The 20,821-nt window shown below is 40.9% G+C and overlaps 1 protein-coding gene across 5 annotated transcripts in view; it reads right to left on the bottom strand.

Moving 5' to 3' along the window:
* DIDO1 (death inducer-obliterator 1) overlaps nt 1-20,821 on the bottom strand; it is a 58,034-nt gene that overhangs the window by 19,858 nt on the left and 17,355 nt on the right. For 4 of the 5 annotated variants that reach the window (XM_014955948.1, XM_014955964.1, XM_014955939.1 and 1 more), the window contains 6 exons: nt 18,213-18,414; nt 16,251-16,349; nt 14,873-15,785; nt 14,151-14,469; nt 10,554-10,766; nt 9,476-9,701 (listed from right to left, as the gene is read on the bottom strand). In XM_014955948.1, the coding sequence (XP_014811434.1) occupies nt 9,476-9,701; nt 10,554-10,766; nt 14,151-14,469; nt 14,873-15,785; nt 16,251-16,349; nt 18,213-18,309 (1,867 nt within the window). In that variant the 5' untranslated portion in view covers nt 18,310-18,414. Of the gene's footprint in view, nt 1-9,475; nt 9,702-10,553; nt 10,767-14,150; nt 14,470-14,872; nt 15,786-16,250; nt 16,350-18,098; nt 18,415-20,821 lie in introns of those variants that run through there. The other variant, XM_014955973.1, reaches the window with a different exon arrangement.

The following is a 20,821-nucleotide window of genomic DNA, read 5'->3' as shown; positions in this document are numbered from 1 at the left end:
ATTTTTTCCTCGAAGTGTTTTCCAAGTAGACACCTTGAGGAATTTTTCTGAGCGAGATTGAACTTTGAAGTGTAAAACGAAACAGCTGCTGTAGCACATTAAGTAATTCAAAAGAACGTGAGGATCTTGCTATAATTAAAATTATTACTTTTCCATTACTCCCAGTTTTCCCTACAGACTGCTCTTGGTTACTACCAAGAGCCCAAGCCAGGGAGACCTTCCGTGGGACCCAAAATGTCCCTCCCTGTCCTCAACCCTCAGCCCCACTCTCACCCCACAACTGCTCTGTCAGCCCCAGGAGGGAGGGAGGGATTGGGAACTATTGCTGACGGCTCTGGTCTGGTCAAACTGGGAGCTTAACAGAGGTTAAAAGGCAAACTATTTTGAGTTCCTAGTCCTGCACAGAGAAGGCAAACATCCAAAATGTGAGCACTGATAATGCTGCGGGAATTACTCTGCTCCCATTCCCTTTTTCCTGGTTTACTGGATCCTCTGCAGGGACCCGGACCTCTCCAGGGGGGCAGGACAGAGGCAGTTTCTGTGACTCATCGTGGGAAGGCAGGAGAGCACAGCCCGGGTTTCAAAATGATGGTAAAATTCACTCCTCAGTGCTAAGACAATTACTTCTTTTGGCTTATAGCAGGAGTATAAAATGTGGAGTTCTAAAGCTGTATTTAATCCTCTCTGTGCTACCTTTATAATGATTGATTCAATTTGGTTAACAAGAACTACATGGATAAAAATTACAAATAGCACAGCCAAGATGTTGTGTGTCAATCGGATGTTGTGTATGAGAATTACAACCACACCAAACCCAGCTGCTACAAACAGCTCTGCCATACAGGAATATGTACTTCTAAAATAAATAACTAAGAGGTACGAGTACAAAGGGAGACTGAGGTTCCCAGGGTTGAAGGGCAGCAGAACTGCCTGAGAAGAAAGACGTAGAAGCATCCTTTAGCATTCTGCAGGTGACATCAGGACTATTTAGAAAGGTTTCCGAAGTGAGGAATGCAATTCTGTGCTTCTTTTGTCAATAGAAAATGCACAAATAGCTCATCAGCTTCATGAAAGTTTAAGTTTCAAACTACAATTCTATTTTTACCAATTAAAACCAGCTACCTAGAAGTGTGTGTGAACCTGGTCTGGTGGGAGGTGTCCCTGCCCAGGGCAGGGGGTTGGAACTGGATGATCTTTAAGTTCCCTCCCAACTCCAACCATTCTGTGATTCTATGATTAGAGGAACTGATGGCATGGATTTTGTATGTACTAATCCAGTCACACGTAGGTTATCTGGCCCTTCAGAACATCCACCAACTACTCTACCAGATTGACAGGATGCCTCACTGTATTTGAAGGACACTGTCAAACCGTACGCATGTTTTGACAGAGACTCAAGACTACTTAAACCCTACATATGCAAGTTGTAGATGGCTGTAGATGAACCTAATTAAACAAAATAATCTTATCCCCCATTTTGAGTATGAGAAACCAGAATTTTTGCCCCGTCAGGTGTTGGTTTTCACTGAGCTCAGCGTTGTGCCACATCATCCAGCCGAACCAACTCACTGTGTCCTCACTGGGGTCTCGGATGCGAGGCAGAGGAGCCCCCGGCGGGGTGAGAGGAAGGTGGAGGGCTGCCTCCTCCGCCAGCAGCGCGCTCTTCCACCGGGCTGGCTGCAGCAGGAGCACCCCCCAGCCTCCCACTGGCTTCCGAGAGGGATGAAACTACAGCAAGGGTGTGCTTGGAAGAGTTAACAGAAATATCTGCTCTTTTCAGAGAGCTGTACGGCAACGTGTGTGGAACTGAGCTCCTCCACAGACACCACAGCCCCTCAGCAAACTGAGGGGAGCTCTAAGGGAACAGGTATTCTCTCAGAGCAGCAGTTTCAAACCCTTTGCCCTGCAGTCCATGAACGACTTGAGGAGAAGATTCAAGTCAATGCCTCCTATAGATACTGGCCACTGGATCTTTGACTGTGACGTTTCCGGTTCTTTTCCTCAGTCGCTCCAGTGCACCTACAATAAATGCCCTTAAACAAATCTAAAATAAAAGGTTAGAGACGACTCATGAACATCAGTGTAAGAGATTATCAGGGAGCTCCATCACAGACAGGTCAGTGCCAGAATAAGACATTCTGTGCCTCCTCTACCCGGCACTTCAGAGCACGGAGGTGTACCTCTCTTGGCTTGAGGTTTGAAACTCTACTTAAAACAAAGCATTAATTGCTAGTTTTCCCCATTTTGTCCTGAACACCACTTACTAGGACATCAACAGGACTGTTATTGACTGGGGAGAGGTATGGGCTAGAAAGATCAAGAGGTTACAGATGGAGCTGCTGAGTCAGCTCGTTTCCAGAGTGAAACCCAGTGAATCCTCTGGCAGAAAGTGCATTCCTTGCAGGGCTTAACAACTAGCATTACAGTGGTACATTCGCTACAGACAGAAGTATTATCTCCCCCAGCAGATGTCGACAGACACAGAACCCCTCCCCTGAGGAAATCTCCCACGACACTAAGCCAAATATTACAGTTTGCAGCCAAGACCAAAACTTCTGTGAGTGGTGGAGGATGAACTGCCCCGGTGTCGGCTGCGAGAGGAGCCCGTTGAACGCCTGATGGTCGTGCAGCCTTCACTTCTGTGCAGCTCGACATCGCGTTTCAGCATCGTCATGTGGGTGCCGAGGCCGGATTTAAGGGTGATTTTCACAGTGTAGTGCTGTCTGATTTGACATGAAGGATCTGAAGGACGCACCCATATCATACGAGAGGCTGTTTCACACCACCAGCACAGAATTTATCCAAAGGAAACTTTGCTCTTCCAAAATATTTCTGCAGAGCACCCAAGCCTACGCTGGTGCTTCCCCCTTTCCCTCTCCACCCGACTCTTTGCAACAGCAACTTCACAAACCCACTGCAAAAATACACCACTTCCACCCCTCCTTTCTCCTTAAACTACCTCATTTGTGACGGGTTATTTTGCTGGAGACATTATCTAGTTTTCCCAGCTTTTAAATACTTGAAGAAATGTGCTATTACTTTTCTTTGTATAGTTTTAAAATTATTCAAATCACACTTAAGATCTTCAGTTTCTTGCTCTAGTTGATGGCAAGAGCTTCAAACGCAGCTGTAGACAAACCACCAGCAGTTGCGCTTGAAGAGCCCGTTTCGTACCGAGTCTGTAAGACTCAGATTTTTACTTTTTTCAAATATTTTCATTTTAAAAAAAAGCATCACAGCTACTACCATAGAATCCTAACAAGCCTTTAGTGAAATGCTCACAGCCACGCAAGCTGTTTGTTTGTTACACAGAACTAATTATGAGAAGTTTCCCTAGAGAATTAAGAATTTGGCTGTTATCTGGCGTAAGAACTATTGCCTTGGGTGGTTAATACTATTTTAAAGTTTCCCTGTGATCTCTTCCATCTACACTAATCCACTTATTTCCCCCCCCTGCCCCGGGATAAAACTCCCCAAGGAGGTGTGTGGGGAGCACGGGCCGATGGCTGCGTCGTCTGGTCCAGCAGCAGTTGTCCCCGGGGAGCAGGAGGTGGCAGCCCGAGGTGGCGGGGTCGGCTGAAGCACGTCTGGGGCTACAGACACTTTTCATGCTTCTCCATCACTGCAATAGAGAGGTTAAAAAAAAAAACACAACCCAAACCCCAAACATAACAGAAAACCACAACTAACTTTCAAGCGTATGAACAGTATGCAAGTTTGTGTGGTACCAAGAGTAAAAAATAAATCTGTAAAATTCTGTAACACAAATAATAAAACCGAAGAGGAGTCGAGCTACTTGTCATCCACCTTTGAAAGTGGATCATTTACGACACTTGGAAGGATTTTTATGTCCTTTTCAAAAGAAGCCTGACTTCAAATTAAAGGGAGGAAAATTCACACTAGTGCAGCTTGGCAGTTGTTAAAAAAGTAAAAATACCTGTTAGAGGGTACCCTCCAACTGCCTGCAGAAAGGCTGCCCAGAGCCAAGTAACTCTCTATTTTGGGAAAAGCTAATCTCTAAAGAAAGGCACCAGCACTGGTCTTTTCAATAGCTAAAATATCCGCTAGGAATGCGGGTGTGAAACAACCAGCCGGAAGCAGTAATTTAGGAATTCACAAAAAATCCCAGCCGTTATTTGGAGCGTCACTCAAAGCCCAGCCCGTGGGGTTGTCCTGGGAAGCTCCCCCAGCCCTGCAGCTCCTCCTCACCCGCTGCAGGTCCTGTCCCGTCCTCCCCGTGCTCCACAGCTGCCCCCTCTGAGCAGCCTGTCCGGGGCATGTCACAGGGGAAAAGGACACTCTCCTGGCTCAGAGAAGATTAAATATCTCCCTGTTTGCCAGAACTGCATTTTCCCCTTTGTAAAATTGTTGAAAGAGGATGGGCAAATTTTTTTTAAATTTAAAACCAGTGCTGTTCCAACACGTCCCCTTTGCCACTCAGCCCCCCACATCCTAAAGGGACTTGTCCCCTTCCTGCACGACTCGCAAGAAAAAGAACGCTGAGAGAATTTAAACTAAACTACCCCTCCACCCCAATGCAACGGCTGGTAGTCTAATCCAGGAGTTCTCCCGAAGTGAAACTTTTGGATGCATTATTGAACTTAAAAGACTGCGCAGAGCACACGGGTGAGGCGGTGCTTTAGATGTCCCTTATGAAGCACTCTACAACGGGAGGTTACTTACCCGCTCCCAGCCGTCCCTCCAGAGCAGCCTGTGCAGAGTCACGCCGGCGGGATGAACGCCTGCCATCTCAGAGCCTCACCACCTTCTCCAGGAGGAGCCTGCCATCTCAGAGCCTCACCACCTTCTCCAGGAGGAGCCGGTCCCCTCAGGTGCCACTGAAGCACCCTCTGGTGGCACCGAGCACTCAGTGCCCGAGGCTGTGACGGTGCCGTTTGTAATTGCTTCGCTTCAGGGTCATTCAGCCGCTCTCCTGAAACCTGCTTGTGCTCCATTTTTGGTCGTTTCCCCTCAAACACAGCTTCGCGTTAGTTCTACATCACTCACAAGGCTAGAGCTACTCTTCCAATAGGTTTCAGTGTTAGTTTTCTCTGTTACTCGCCTAAGGAAAGCCGTGTCTGCTTCCACTTTCAAGACCAAATCAAACTGTATTTTAGTGTCCCGGAGTTGTGCCTCCTGTCCTGCTGCTTTGCTTTAAAGCTCTCCATCAGTCCTAGTCTGCACCACAGGGAGCAGCTCGGAATTAAGCTGCCCGTGCGCCAGGCCTTTACATCTGGGAACACAAAGTAAGTAAAATCTGGCTTCAAAGTTAATTAATTTAGGAAACTGAAACAAGGGCCTTTGTGTGGTGGCGATCTGTTGGCATTCAAGCCAACGCTGGAGCTACACTCACGCAGATCTGTGGCTTCCACACTCAAAGCTTTGTTTGTTTTAATCTACATGAAATTATAGTGATTTATCTGATCTACATGAGACGACTACATCTTCCCATCCACACCGCTCCCGAGTGAAAAACAGGCACTATCTGCCGCCAAAAAAAAAAAGGGCTCCTTATTTTCCAGACCGTTTATGGATTGGTCTGGTCACTCCGTGCAGAGACAGGGTCAGGGTCGGGCTCCGAGTTCAGAACAGATCAGATGCAGCAAATCACCAGCACCGAGATGAGCAGCAAAACTTGACTCCAAAGTGCAAGAGATCACCTCAAAAACACCCTTTTATTCGGGGACTAGCAGAGGAAGAGCTTTTTCACTGGCTATGCAGTCAAGTGAGCAAGTTCAAAGAACTGAAGTAATATTAGTAAAAGAAAGCAAAACGGCAATAGAGGGTGGCGAGTTGGTTTGGGTTTTTTTTAATCAAACTTTCATCACTTTTGGTGTTGATGACAAGAGATACACCACCCTCATATTCACAGCACATCTGTAAATTGTACCGGGTTTCTGACCCCCAGCCCCTCCCCTCAGCAACGGCTCCTTCTACTGAAGCCACCCATCATGGCAAGAACGCTGGCTTTCTGGGGTCCCAGGGCCTGGGGGGTGCTGGAAAGGCAAAATAAGAATGACACCAGCAGCAGGGACCAGCCTTCCTAACATAAGAGACACAGCAAAAACCTTCAGGTGGCGCAGAGCCACAGGAGAGACGTGACATACCTTGTAGAGCAGAGAAGGGGAGCTCCAGCAGTTCCCAGGCAGGAGATAGTAATGGCTCCCCAAGGATTCCACTGCTCCTTTTAACCAGCCGGGTCCCAGGGGATGCTGGCACCAGCAGCCACCACTGCTCTGGCTCGTGCCACTGCCAGGGGGCTGGTCCCCATAGCCCTGGGCCAGCACAGCCCCTGCCACCCTTGTGACGCGAGATCAGCACTGGGGCCTTACACCAGCCACCCTGAGACTATCATCTTCCCAAAGCCACATCTCCAAGATGGATTTCTCCAAAATTCTAGCACTCATCTTAGGTGCTCTGATTATTATTTGGTCCATCAGGAGCCTTTCTGAAAACTCCAGTTGCAAAGGGTCAAGGCCGGACCTACATAAACAGGCAGCTGCACGTCCCAGAAAGTTGCCAGTAATATAAAAATAAATAATTCTTTTTATTCCTTTGCTACTACTCAATCCTTATTGCCTCTTAACATGGGTCTACGTTGCAGAATACAGCATTAAGCAAAGGAGTTCATTCGGAGGCCAGAAGTAGTTTGGTTACAACAGTTCGGGGAAGCACTTGCACCAAAGCAAAGGCATCGAGTTGAACTACGACCAGTCCTTGCAGACAAACATATTCATGACTTAAGAGCTGCTCCTTAGTTTATGTAAAATATTGTTTAATGGTTAATCTAAACCAGCAGCAGTATATCCACAGACACTGCACTCAAGTTAAGAGTGACAAGCTGGTACAACCTTGCCTGAAGAGAAGCACTAAACTGGCACCAGTCTGTGTGCAGACAGGGCCATACTTTTTTATTTTCACAATGGTACTTACAGCTTCCTACACTGCTTTTACCTCCTCAGCCAGAATTCCTCTGTCTTCTTGCTATTACTTAATAAAACTACTGTTGTGTGGAACAACCCCCAACTCTTGTACCTGACAAGTACAGAGTAAATATATAAAGTAAATCCGTGTCTGAAATATGATATACTGACTGATGGGAAGAGTATCAGAGAGTAATTCTGCTAATCACATTAAGTTTCCTTAATTCCTCACAGGCCTTGCGCACTGAGGTGACAAATAAGGGTTTGCAAAACACGGCTTGAAGCTCTGGGAGAACACAGGCGGTACTTTGAAATAGGGTATATTGAAGAATCCTGCCCTTCCCCCTCCTGTAGGTGACCTTAAGACACCCAGACGTCTGAACTAGTCATTTAAACGTCTTTCATAATCAATGTTCAGAAATACACATTTCTAACCTGCGAGTCACTTCGTTCCAAGATTAGTGCCTAAAGCAGATTATGTTTTGTCCACTGAAGGGGTTTTTCTTGACAGACTCAGGCTTCATGAGTTCTAACTTTTAGATACTGGAAGTGAGATGACTCTCACGGATTTCCACCGTGCTCTAACTTCTGAAGAGCATAACAGATTTGTTAAGTAAATAACATCTTGGAGAATACTCTTAAAGATGAGGCAACAGCGGCTTCTCAGGACGATCACACCTCAAATCCCTCCAAGCAAAAAGCAGGATAATTGTTTTTCACAAATACACAATTTACCTGGGAATTTAGTAACGGCACAGAGACCCCACACATTAGTACAACTTACCTTCATAATAGCAATGTGAAGTTCTTCCTTGCATTTGATATGAGAGTTCTTCATCACATGCACTAGGTTGTTTTCGTTATTGAAGTCCGGTATATACACGTATTTTTGAACCAATTTAAGAATTTAGCTACAGGAACTCAATTTTCTACTGGAATTTGTTAAACCTGTATAATCTCCAGTGTGGTTAAACGTAAGAATAGCTCCCCTCCCCCATTTAAAAAAAGCCTAAACTTGTAATTCCTGTCTCCTAGGAAAAAAAACCTGTAGCAGTAAGGACATTGTAAGTGATATGGTTACATGGACGCTTGTAATTATCTTAAGATAGAAAGTGTCGTCATAATTCGGCACGTAAAATAAGCCCTTATAGTTTCAGTTACATCTTTCTTATTTCATAGTTATGTTTAAAAATACTGTTTCTGGTAAAAAAGCTAGTTTCTTTAGAAGAAGCTTAAAAAAAAATAATGCCAAGTTTATCAAAATGTATCTCTTACAGAGTTTACTATAAAAGAGGCACTGGGCCCCACTACCTAAATATGCAAGGAAAAAATTTTAGCCATTAAAAACATTTGACGTGGGTAAATACTATTAAAATATACCTAGTAAGGCTACTATGTGCTATAACAACAAATAGCAATTTAGGGTAGCTGGTGTTCCCTCAGTATTTAAAAATTACATCTAAAAAAATCTCATCTTAAAGATAATTTATAAACTTATCAGTTACTTTACATATGATGTGTTTAATAGTTAGGTTTATTTTAGAAAATAAAATGAAAAATCAGCTGAAGTGTGGCTAGGAAATCTGTGAGAACTGTATTCCTGAATTCATTAATCTTCAAGTGAGCAAACATTAGACACCAGGTCATGTGTTTTGTAAACATGAAATGTAAGATTTCAGCTGAAGTTCCACCACTGCATTATAAAAGTACTCAACTGGAGTTAATTAAAAAAAATGTCATTAGCAGAAAGACTTGTTGAGGCTACAAAGCAGTACTTACTTACCTTTGCATGAGTTACAAGGATGTTAATTCAAAAACCTGCAAAAATATGCAAGGCAGTATCTCTGCCTATTATCCACTTCAGAGGTGTTCTTGTGTGTGTGGATAATGTGTGAAGTATGAATATATAGAGAGAAAGAAAAAAAGGAAAGAAAAAAAAATTACTGCCTCCCCCCAAACTTAAAAGTAAAAAATGTCCCTTAAATTATTTCATGTGAGGAAGAAAAGCAGCAGGAAGGACTTGGTGCAGAAGTGTAAGGTATCATTGATACCACGTTGAAGATTTCATTCTCGGCACTAGCACTGAAAATGCAAGACCTGAGAGAAAGGTACCAAATCTAAATTACAAAAATACAATTCCAATTAGTACAGTCAATTGCTGATTCACGGTGCACACTGTGCAACCCTTTTGTAAAACTGAACATGAATGTATCGATACTCACCTCTTCTAGATTAGAAACAATTACTGTCTTTCCGGGAAAAATTTAAAGCTTAATCATGTAGTTTTCATCCAGAAATCAGCTGGGCAGATTGACAGGCTCTTAATCATACAACTGTCATATGATACAATTGAAACTCCTAAAAGTGTCTCCCATTTGTGTTTATCTGTGTGCAAATCTTTGAAGGTGAAGAAAAGTGGTTTGGTGCCATATTAAGAAAAAAAAAATAAATAATAAAAATCCTAAACTCCCTAGTCTTGCAGAGCCAAGAATGGATGGGTATTCAAAGAAAATGGAAATGATTATTCAGGAATATCCCTATGCGATACATACATTTGAACAACAGTGAAGATGAAATGGCAGGAGTCCTTTCAGGCTTTACAGCATTGTAATTATGATCGCTTGCCCAGGACGGCGTGGTGTTTTCTACTGCTGGCTCTTTAGCAACAGGTTGAGCGTTCGGCTCCGTCTTGGCTGTTGTCACAACAGTCTTCTTCACAGTCAGCTCCCTCTTCTCAGGAAATTGTCTCTTTTGGTTTGGAAGAGGCTTAATAGTCACCTGTAGGATTAAAAGAAGTTCAATTACTAATAATCATAAAATATATTTTACAATAGTTACATACATATACACAAATTTCTTTTATAGTAAGCTCCTGTAAATACACTTGAAATTACGTAATTTCACATTCAAGCAAAGGCAATATACACTGTAACTTCAGGAAAAGAAAACAGCAAAGAAACCACCCCAAAAGAACAGCATTTATCTTCAGGTTGTGGGGGTCCTGCTTGTTTGTTTTAAAAACTACTGCCTATTTTATAGCTGTCTCAAAAGGGAAAGAAGGTGGCTTTGATTTCATCATTTTTCTTCCCAAAGTGCACATACAATGCGATCACATTAGTTGACAATTCATGGTAATTCCAAATTACTGCCCATACCCCAGTAATTTGTAATGAAAAGGTGCACTGCTTACAGTTTTTTTAAAAAGTTAATTAATTTGGAACTAATTAACATAGGTTTAGTTTTTTGCTTGTTTGCTTGTTTTTTTCCCTAAGAAGTGCACTGGCATCTAGAAGGCCCTTACAAGAAATTTAAAAAGTTAATTAATTTGGAACTAATTAAAATAGGTTTGGTTTTTTGCTTGTTTGCTTGGTTTTTTCCCTAAGAAGTGCACTAGCATCTTAGAAGGCCCTTACAAGAAACTATCTCCATCTAGGGGTTATTATTAAGATTTTTTAAAAAGTGATAAGAAAACATTTTATCATCAGAAGAATTAAACAATGCTTTTACCACAGAAAAAGAGAAGAAAAAGAAAATAAAAGTTTCTCTTCAATGCAGGACTCAGCAATTTGTCCCAAAAAGGAGAGCAGAGACAGAAGCCACAACTCTTTTGGATCTCAAACGTTAGCTTACCTGTAGCTGAGATTTTGGCATGCTGGGTTTTTCAGATTTTGGTTTGATCTTCTCTTTAGGTTTTGGTTTTGAATCTTTGCCAGAACTTAAAAACTTCATGGTGGCGGCGGCGTGTTTGAGAATGCAGTCGTTGCTGCAGTACACGGAATCGGGCTGGGCCACGTTAAAACACCCGGGACCGATGCACTTCGATGCACCAGGAGCTTCAACCACCTGCGGATTGAAACGGAGCGAGTTCAGACTTCAGAGAGGAAACAACAGAAACATACCTTTGGAACATGAAGAAATGCTCAGAGATCACGTGTGCAGACCACAGCTGGGACTGTTAGTGACTTGCACAACTGCCAGTGTGAAAACAATTTTAATTCGTGATATAACAGAAACAACCCACACAAATGCAAGAATGTCACTCTTGTAGCACACTATTTTCAGGTGGTTGGTCTGCTGGCACTGAGCTAAGGGAGGTTAGTTTCCTACATTTTCAGATCCCATAAGGACACAAAGGTTTCTTCTGATCCTCTGCATTATGTGAGAAATCTCCTTAATAATGCAGAACCGGTTTCTCAAGAGCAAGGTTTCTGAAACATTTTATTTCTATATCACCAGCAGCAGCTGTTTTCAACCATACACTCATGCAAAGGGAAGCACTTGGCTGTTTGGGCCTACAGATAATTCTTGCTCTAGAGTTCTACCAATTTTAATTTTAGAAGTCTCCACCTTACATCAACACAACCGTTCTCCCAGATAATTTTGCCGTAGCCTGATACTTCTTACACATTGAGAAAATTGCATGTGCAATCTCTGTTTTCCTCTACTTCACAATTACTCCTCATTTATATCGGTGTGTTATACACCACGTGCTTCCTCTTCAAATGTTAAGATTCAGAAAATAGCACATTCCTTGAAAAGAGAGCACATTAGGCCAAAGTCTAGAAATACTCCTCATTTATATCGGTGTGTTATACACCATGTGCTTCCTCTTCAAATGTTAAGATTCAAAAATAGCACATTCCTTGAAAAGAGTGCACATTAGGCCAAAGCCTAGAAAGGCCAGAGCCAGAAAGCCAGAGTTTCTGAAACATTTTATTTCTATATCACCAGCAGCAGCTGTTTTCAACCATACACTCATGCAAAGGGAAGCACTCGGCTGTTTGGGCCTACAGATAATTCTTGCTCTAGAGTTCTACCAATTTTAATTTTAGAAGTCTCCACCTTACATCAACACAACCGTTCTCCCAGATAATTTTGCCGTAGCCTGATACTTCTTACACATTGAGAAAATTGCATGTGCAATCTCTGTTTTCCTCTACTTCACAATTACTCCTCATTTATATCGGTGTGTTATACACCACGTGCTTCCTCTTCAAATGTTAAGATTCAGAAAATAGCACATTCCTTGAAAAGAGAGCACATTAGGCCAAAGTCTAGAAATACCTGAAAGCTCTGTAGGCTCCAATACATCACCCCTGGGCATTATACCTGTAGTCTCACTCTTCTAGATCACTCCTAAAAATGTTACACAACTGACCTAACACTCAGAACTACTGTAGTTCTAGACAGCCTCACTCACATCAATAAACTGCAATTTTTAATTACTAAAAGTTGGTTTTTCAGGCATATTTCCAGTTAAAAAAATAAAATATTTGCATAGTGTGGCTTATTTTTCCCCAGGCAAAAGTCAGTAAGACAGCATTATGTGCTGCAGTCTGATAAAACCTGGGAATTTTAACATAAAAATTAAGTTTATGCTTTAGAATACTTTTCCATCATGTACACACCAAACTGTGAAGTTCAAGAAAGAAATATCAATTCATGTTCTTTCAAACTTCAAACTAACTGAGCTGTCGCTTATTTTTCCCCAGGCAAAAGTCAGTAAGACAGCATTATGTGCTGCAGTCTGATAAAACCTGGGAATTTTACCATAAAAATCAAGTTTATGATTTAGAATACTTTTCCATCATGTACACACCAAACTATGAAGTTCAAGAAAGAACTATCAATTCATGTTCTTTCAAACTCCAAACTAACTGAGCTGTGACTTCTAATCAAGGGCATTTACTCAGATGATGACAAAACTTTCAGCATTGATGCCTGTACTTAAACAATTTCTAAGAGTTTTAGTGACAAACCAAAACTTCACAGCTATTGGTGCTTATGGACAGCAACAAACAGGAGTCTTTTTCAAAGTGCATACAACACCCGTGTAAGAGAACAGATAAACTGAATAGAATACTTTTCCATCATGTACACACCAAACTATGAAGTTCAAGAAAGAACTATCAATTCATGTTCTTTCAAACTCCAAACTAACTGAGCTGTGACTTCTAATCAAGGGCATTTACTCAGATGATGACAAAACTTTCAGCATTGATGCCTGTACTTAAACAATTTCTAAGAGTTTTAGTGACAAACCAAAACTTCACAGCTATTGGTGCTTATGGACAGCAACAAACAGGAGTCTTTTTCAAAGTGCATACAACACCCATGTAAGAGAACAGATAAACTGAATAATGAGGCTTTCAGTCACTGTTACCACAGTAATTTCAGCACATCAGCATAAGAAATAGCCATGATTTTTGCCCAGAACGGGCAGGGAATTCTGCAGTGCGAGTGGTGATTGTTTATACAAGCCATAGAGGCTTGAATAAAACCTCTTAACTGATGCTTGAGGGACAGCATGGGCTGAAACACAGACTCGACTGCTCAGCCTCTCAAAATGTGGTACCACCTGGCAAACACAAGCAGATCAATTCCATTCCATTTCCAAATGCCAAAGAATACCTAAAATATAAGCAGTTCTTCCACAAGAGGCAATGAGTTAATGACAATTATGGTTTTCTTTCACTAAAGGAATACGTTCATGAACTCGCTAGCATGCTGATATCAAAGAGTAATTGGTGATACTCAGAAGCAAAACTTGAAATTAATACTAAAACAGTCAGTGAAATGCAGGCCAATGCCAACAGAACTGGACTCTCAAAACCATTTCGGTGTACGAAGGCACCGAAATGTATTTGAAACTGCTGTTACAAAATTTAAATGTCTTTTATATTTTATGCCAGAATTTGCAATAATTCAAAATACACGTTAATGTTAAAAAAAAAAGGGCAGTATTGAACTTCAAAGACTAATTGGAAGTACAGAGGAAGCACAGCTGGAATTAACTCCAACACAGACGCTCATCAATGTTCAGTAAAAAGTTTCACTATCATTAAAAACATCCGAAATTGTCTGAGATCATTTCAAAGCTAGTATAAACCAGTTCAAAATTCTAGTATTTCTATTAAAAGAACACTTTATTATTTGACTTCCATAAGAGTATTTAGAAAGGCCAGAAGAGCATAAAGCATGTAGCGTGGCATTTCCTTACACCTACATAAGACTTAGATCTCCCACTACATAAGAACACTTTCTTAGGTTTAGTTCCTGTATTGATAAAATTATGGATAAACATCCGCTAAATAGCAATATTTAGCAGGTTGTTCAGCTTCATGTTTAGCTTTAAAAAACCAAGTCAGATTTATAGCTACACAAGCAAGCCATTGTCTCAACGTACTCAGTGAAATACAAAAAATAAGAAACAACTCAAATACTTACAGGCTGAAATATCTTTAGTTTCTTCTTCCCGCTTGGATTTGCAGCTTTTTCAATCCTACCCTTGATTCCTTGGTCCTCAACAGATTTTTGTTCAATTGTTCCTATGCTTGTGAATTCTGTGCCATCCACATTTACTTGCCCTGTTTTAGCTTCCTGCTGGTCTGCTTCTGAAACGGGCTCGTCCTGTCCCTGCAGGATGGTGCAGTTTGGACAGATATAGTCCTCACCGTTCCTCTCCAACAACCGCCCTCGAGCCTCTGAAATACCCACGCAGTCACCATGAAACCATTCCTCACATCTGTCACAACAAATCATAAACCTGGGAAAACAAATGATGAAGGAACAGTAAAACATTGTGAAATGAAAGACAATTAACACTCAACAGCTATTTCAAGCAGATCTTAACTACCTCATAAACCTGGGAAAACAAATGATGAAGGAATAATAAAACATTGTGAAATGAAAGACAATTAATCTCAACAGCTATTTCAAGCAGATCTTAAGTACCTTGCTAAAGTACCAGTATACCCTTCTGCCCCACCATTCATTTCTGTATTCATTTATCTCCTCTTTTAAATATCTGTTATAAACTCCCCCCAAAGCTTCAAACCAATCCAACAGCCCATTTACATATACTCAAAAAGTAAGCATTTAGTTTAATTTTTCATCACAGAAAACTTACAACTACTTGTGTTGCATTTGTAGCTGAAACCATTCCCTACCTGTTGTTGTGTGGCTGACGACAAATACAATACAGTGCATTGGGGTCATAAATCTCAGACTCAGGTTTGCTTTTGGGCAGTTCTTCAGGTTCTTCATCTGTGATGCCTTTTGTGCCGAGGGCAGGCTTCACCTCCTGCTGAACCTGGAGATCTTCAGTGCCTTCCTCGGACACGACCACTTGGCTCGCGATCTCGGTGCTGTCTGCAGTCTCAGGCTCCTGTTTGACAGGCAACTCGGTCTCATCTTGTTTTTCATCCTGGATTTCACCTGGTTCTGGAGGATCTTGTTCCGTATTCCTCTTCCTCAGGCGGTTCTGTATATCCTTCAGTGTCAGCTGCACGGGTTTCTGTTCAACGCGTTTCTTCCTCAGCCGATTCTGCAGTTCCTTTAGTGTCAACCCATCACTATCACTATCGGAAGTATCACCTTCCTCCTCTTCTACCTCCTCCTCCTCTTCCTCCTCTTCTTCTTCTTCTTTTCTGCTTTTAGAGCCTTTCTGATGCACACTACTCCTAGTGCCCATCCTGCGAGTTGTAGGTCTTGTATCCGGAGTGCTCTCAACGCTGTCCTCCGAAGCGGTTTCAGCGTCTGTAGCTGGACAGGATGCCGGTTCACTGGAATCTTCCAGAACAACAGGGACACTCCTCCTTCCCCGGCGTCTCACCGTGGTAAGAAATTCTTCCACCCTTTCCGTGCGCTTTGGCTGCCGCCCACTGCGCCGGAGGTTTAAGCTTTGCTGCTGCTGCTGTGGCTGCTGCTCACTGGAGTCCACATCGACATCTCCCGCACCTTCTCGCTTGGCAATCGTAGTCCTTCGAAAGCCCCAGGTTTTCCTGAACTCTTTACTTGTAGGCTTGATAGTCTTTTGTTCCTCCTCATTGCTTTGTTCACCTTTTTCATCCAAAACTGATGCTAAAAGCAAGGGAAGAGTTATTAAACTGGTGGTGAAGAAACGTACTTTTACATAAGGAATTTTTTTCCTCAACATAGTATTCTGTTCTTTGTACTAATAAATATGGACAAGAGTTATTAAACTGGTGGTGAAGAAACGTGCTTTTTCATAAGGTATTTTTTTTTCCCAACATAGTATTCTATTTTTTGTAATAATAAATATGTAAGTATCTCCACCTCATTTTATGACCCTGAAGACTATGTAAGTATCTCCACCTCATTTTATGACCATGAAAACAGATAAAATACTTTCTTGTGAATGTAATGCCACAGCAGTAGCCATTAAGTAGGTTGTTGAACACTGTGCCAACATAATCCAGCTGTTATAAAATCTTTTGTTATTTAAATACACATATATCCACACAACTACATACAGAGGACAAAAAAAGCATATTTTCTGCCCAATTTAAAAGGAAGAAATCTTACCAGGAGAACTATTTTCCATGTTGTCAGTATTAGATTCAGATTCTAACGACGCTGGCTGTGAATTCACAGCCTGTTCCATAGTATGGACACCCTGAAATGCTGAAAAGAAACAAAGTTCAAAACTGAGATTCAAAAATATTCATAGCCTAAGTGATTATTAAATATTCTGCTGTAATCTCATTATGTTAATGAGCTATTGCTGTTTAGCTAACATAGAGTTAGTCAAATACTGAGGGCTTGGAACTTAAACAAAATGTAAAACCAGAGAAACAACCCAGTCTTATTAAAATAAACTATATATAGGTCTATATCTGGTCTATTAAATAGTTTAGCCACTATTTTTAAGTTGTTTCAGAAACACTGGTGGGTATGCAGGACACAGCAACACACGTTCATTATTTCTCTAACAAGGTTTGTTGGATAGAAGAAATTGTACAGAAAAGAACAAAAATAAAATTTCTCAAAAAGTCATTTCCAGCATAGTAGGAGACTCTCTTATTTGAAAAGACAGAAGCAAATAACAGAAATAACTATAAAATCTGAGACTGCATTTTGAGCAATTCAGGAACAACCTGGCACAAACAAGTAATTCAAGTTGGTATCACATCATGGTGCAATGGTTTAAATGAGCTGCACGTCATGTAACTAGGTCTATACCTGGTCTATTAAACAGTTTAGCCACTATTTTTGTTTCAGAAACACTGGTGGGTATGCAGGACACAGCAACACACGTTCATTATTTCTCTAACAAGGTTTGTTGGATAGAAGAAATTGTACAGAAAAGAACAAAAATAAAATTTCTCAAAAAGTCCTTTCCAGCATAGTAGGAGACTCTCTTATTTGAAAAGACAGAAGCAAATAACAGAAATAACTATAAAATCTGAGACTGCATTTTGAGCAATTCAGGAACAACCTGGCACAAACAAGTAATTCCAGTTGGTATCACATCATGGTGCAATGGTTTCAATGAGCTGCACGTCACGTAAATGCTCTCCTAAATGAATGCAGGAATTACGTTTTGCAGTCACTGCAGTTACATCACCCATGTGAAACTATAATAGGCAGCAGTAAGTATCTCTCAATGAATTGGATAAACAGAAACAGTGTTTTAAAAACAGCATGAAGCAATATCCCCCAAGTCTCCCCCAAAAGCGTTTCTGGAGTAGTTATATGCATATTCCTGGCTCAAAACCAAAAGGGAATACTAACAGAATTCCTAAATAACAGTACATGCTGAAAGAATCAAAGGTATCTCTACCAGCTGCATGTATCACAGCTACAAGTTTTCAGAGGCATCCTGCAATAAGCTTTTCCCAGTCTTGCAGCATACAGTGGTGATAAACACCTCCTTATTTCATACACTGCAGCACTTGCAATAATGCTCTGCCTTATCAAACACCATCGCTCTATAGTGGGACTCCTCTGCTTTCTTGTACTACATTTAACAATGTTAAGAGAGAAATGCATCTGTCAATGCCATGGAAATGTAAACATCCAAGCAGCTATGTTAAAAGTTAACACTGAAGTTGTAGCTTAAAGAGTCATTTCCATGAGATACTATAAATGTAGTAGTAAAAGCAGTAGACTCCACAACAGAAATTTAAGTAGTAACCGATTATTTTAACATTTCAAACAGAATAAAAAGTGAATTTTAAGCCTGTACTACACAGGTAAAAAGCTGAAATGGCTTTAATTCAATAGGAAATTCCATTAAGTTTCCCCACAGAAAAGAATCACTAACTATACCTTTAAGAAGATAATTAAAAGCAACACTACAATTATATTCACACCAGAAAAAGACCGAAATAGAAGGCAACACGTCAAAATAAAGTTTACATCTTTGTTTACCTTGGAAGATGAAGTTAAAAGCTAGAGGCAGAGGTAATCCAAACTCTGAGATATAAAATCCAGATAAAACGTAAAGAAATAAGAAGTCTCTTCAATGTCCTCTCTATGCTTTACCTGACACAGCATTAGAGGTTGGAATGGTGTCTCCGGGTAGAGCTGAGTGAACAGGAGAGCCAGAGGAGGGCAGCAAAGGATCCGAGTCATTCAGCATTATCCTGCCAGCACATCCTGAAACTCCCAATTCAGAAGTGCCAGACCGAGTCTCGGAGTTGTCAGCAAGACCAAATACTATCAATCCTCCTCTTCCTGCTGCCTCCTGGGGGGAAAGATGAAAAAAAGAAAAAATAAGGCATTGATACATTTACGAACTTACCTTACTAATGTTTACATAAATTTGGAATTGTTTTGCCTCTATTACATTATAAAGCAAATTCTGTTATTTTTCCTTTTTGACAGTTTTCTGCTTTCAGAAAGACACTGAAACTGGAATGAAAAGTCAAAGTAAAGTAATCACCCTCCACCATTCACCAACAACTGAGACCTTTAAATAAATACAAAATACAATTGACCTCTATCTATTTGTTTACATCCCATTAGGACTTCCAACAACAATAACAAACTGTAATCAACAAGTCTATTCCATTTACAGTATTGAAAAGCATTTGCAGAGGGAAATCCAATAAGCACATACTGTGCAAGGAAAACACAGAAATGCTTTTAAACTCCATCAGTTCAAGTTTATAGTAGGGGAGATTTACCAGTTTGCATTACTAAATTTCATTACAGAAGACATCTGCAGCTTTGAGGGTTTAAATCCAAGTGGCTACTCAGTGGTTTTACGAGGTGGGATATCATAAAAATTTATAGCTGAGCTTCAGAATCAAGGACTATTCCTTATCACTGTCCCTTTCACTAATAAGGTTTGCACTATATAAAATTTCAGAAGCTTTACTTCAAGAACAGATTATATCAGTAACAACCCTTAGAAATTAACCCTTAGAAAATATTTCAAAAATCTCATTTAATGCATCTGAGCAACTCTTTAGTCCGGGGGATGGCAATGGAAGATCAACACTGACTGTTTCCTTCTGACCTCACCTAAGTTTAAAAAACAGTAGGAAATGCCTGCATTTAACCCAAAATAGTCTATCAAACTACTAGAACACTGGAAAAGAATTTTGGAGGAAAAGAAGGACCAGATGGATAGGACAGAAAAAGCCATTTTTCAACTGACCCATAAAATAAATGAGTGAAGACAAAAGAACAGTACTGGACTCAGACTCTGCGTGTCAGCGTTCTGCAAGCAAAGACGCATGGGGGCTGCCTTAGCAGGTGTAGGAAATAACTAAAACATTATTCTTTCAAAGGAGTAAAATTTGATTGTTAACATTCCAGTGGGGAGATATATACATTTAAGAACAGATTACATCGTCCTTAATGTGCCAATACATAACCTGACTTTTCTTTTTAAAGAATACCTCGTTATTTTCAAATCTCTCAAGCCCCCAACTCTTCAAGCATCGTTGCTGCTTAGAAACACGTTTAACTTCCTAAGCAGCTATCACCTCTAGGTGCTGCCCAATGCTATGTTACTGTCCCAAAAATGAGAGGGAAAAGATAAACTCCTCCCTAAATCTAATTTTAAACAGTGCATCACTTTATTATTTCATGAACAAGAAATCTCAAAGTTTGCATGACTGTGGCAAAGCAGAATTAGGAAAAAAAATATGAATATATAGGTAGATCCACATCAGTATTTCCTTCCCCTTTACCTTCTCTAGAGGGGATTACATACATTATCTACATTCTTTCCCTCAGCCAACTATTCCCACTCCAAAAAGAGGAGAAAAAAATTGAGGGAAAAAAAAGACAATAGAACAAACTAATTTTAAAGACCCTAGTGCTGTATCTCATAGAATTGAATACCTGCTCTAATACGTATTTTGCTCCATTGTCTGAATCAGAGATTATATCCAGGGAGTCAGTCACTGATGGCTGAAGACAGTCTGAGTTTAAAGTGCCTTCTTCCAGGCTGCTGTTCTGTAACAACCTCTCAAGCTCCCTGTTCAGAATCTCCAACTGATCACACATCACGCAATTTTTAAGTGATATGCCTAAAGGAAGAGGGGAAAGTCAGCTAATCACTCCTTGTTCAACTCTAATATTAAACTGTGCCTATAGAACATGCAAAAAGTGCATCCTCTTTGAATAATTGATCCAGTAACATACTAAAGAAAGAGCTGTCTAAAGCATTGTCTTCCCAGTGCACAATTATGGCTCTGTGCGTCCAAGGCCCTGTGTGCAACACACTCTTTACAATTAGGTTTGAGCCCCAGAGCTGGCACAGCTTTCCAAAAATGGAGCTGGCACCGTCCCTCCTTAGGAGAGGTGCTGGATCACTGAATGGTAACACATTTCAGGGTGGTACCGTTCGCCCCCTGGTGGCAAGGCTGCACACTGCAGGGTCTGCAGCTCCGAGTTTACATAAACCGGCATTTTCAACACATAATTGAAAGCTAAGATTCTAGGCAAGAAACATCTACTAATGCAAAAAAAGAAGTATGCTATCTCATTATTATTACCTCTATTACCTACAGGAAAAAACTTTAACAGAACTGCAATTTTAAAATAATTTCTAATTTGAGAGGTATAAAAATTTAGTGCACTTTAAACACTAAAATCGCAGACCCCCTATATTTACTATAAAATGCTTGGGTTTTTTA

The sequence above is a fragment of the Calidris pugnax genome, unplaced genomic scaffold (assembly GCF_001431845.1).
Source record: "Calidris pugnax isolate Ruff unplaced genomic scaffold, ASM143184v1 scaffold50, whole genome shotgun sequence".
In the NCBI taxonomy this organism is placed as follows: Eukaryota; Metazoa; Chordata; class Aves; order Charadriiformes; family Scolopacidae; genus Calidris; species Calidris pugnax.
Note: the sequence above shows the minus strand (reverse complement) of the source record. Positions and strands in the feature narration are given on the sequence as shown.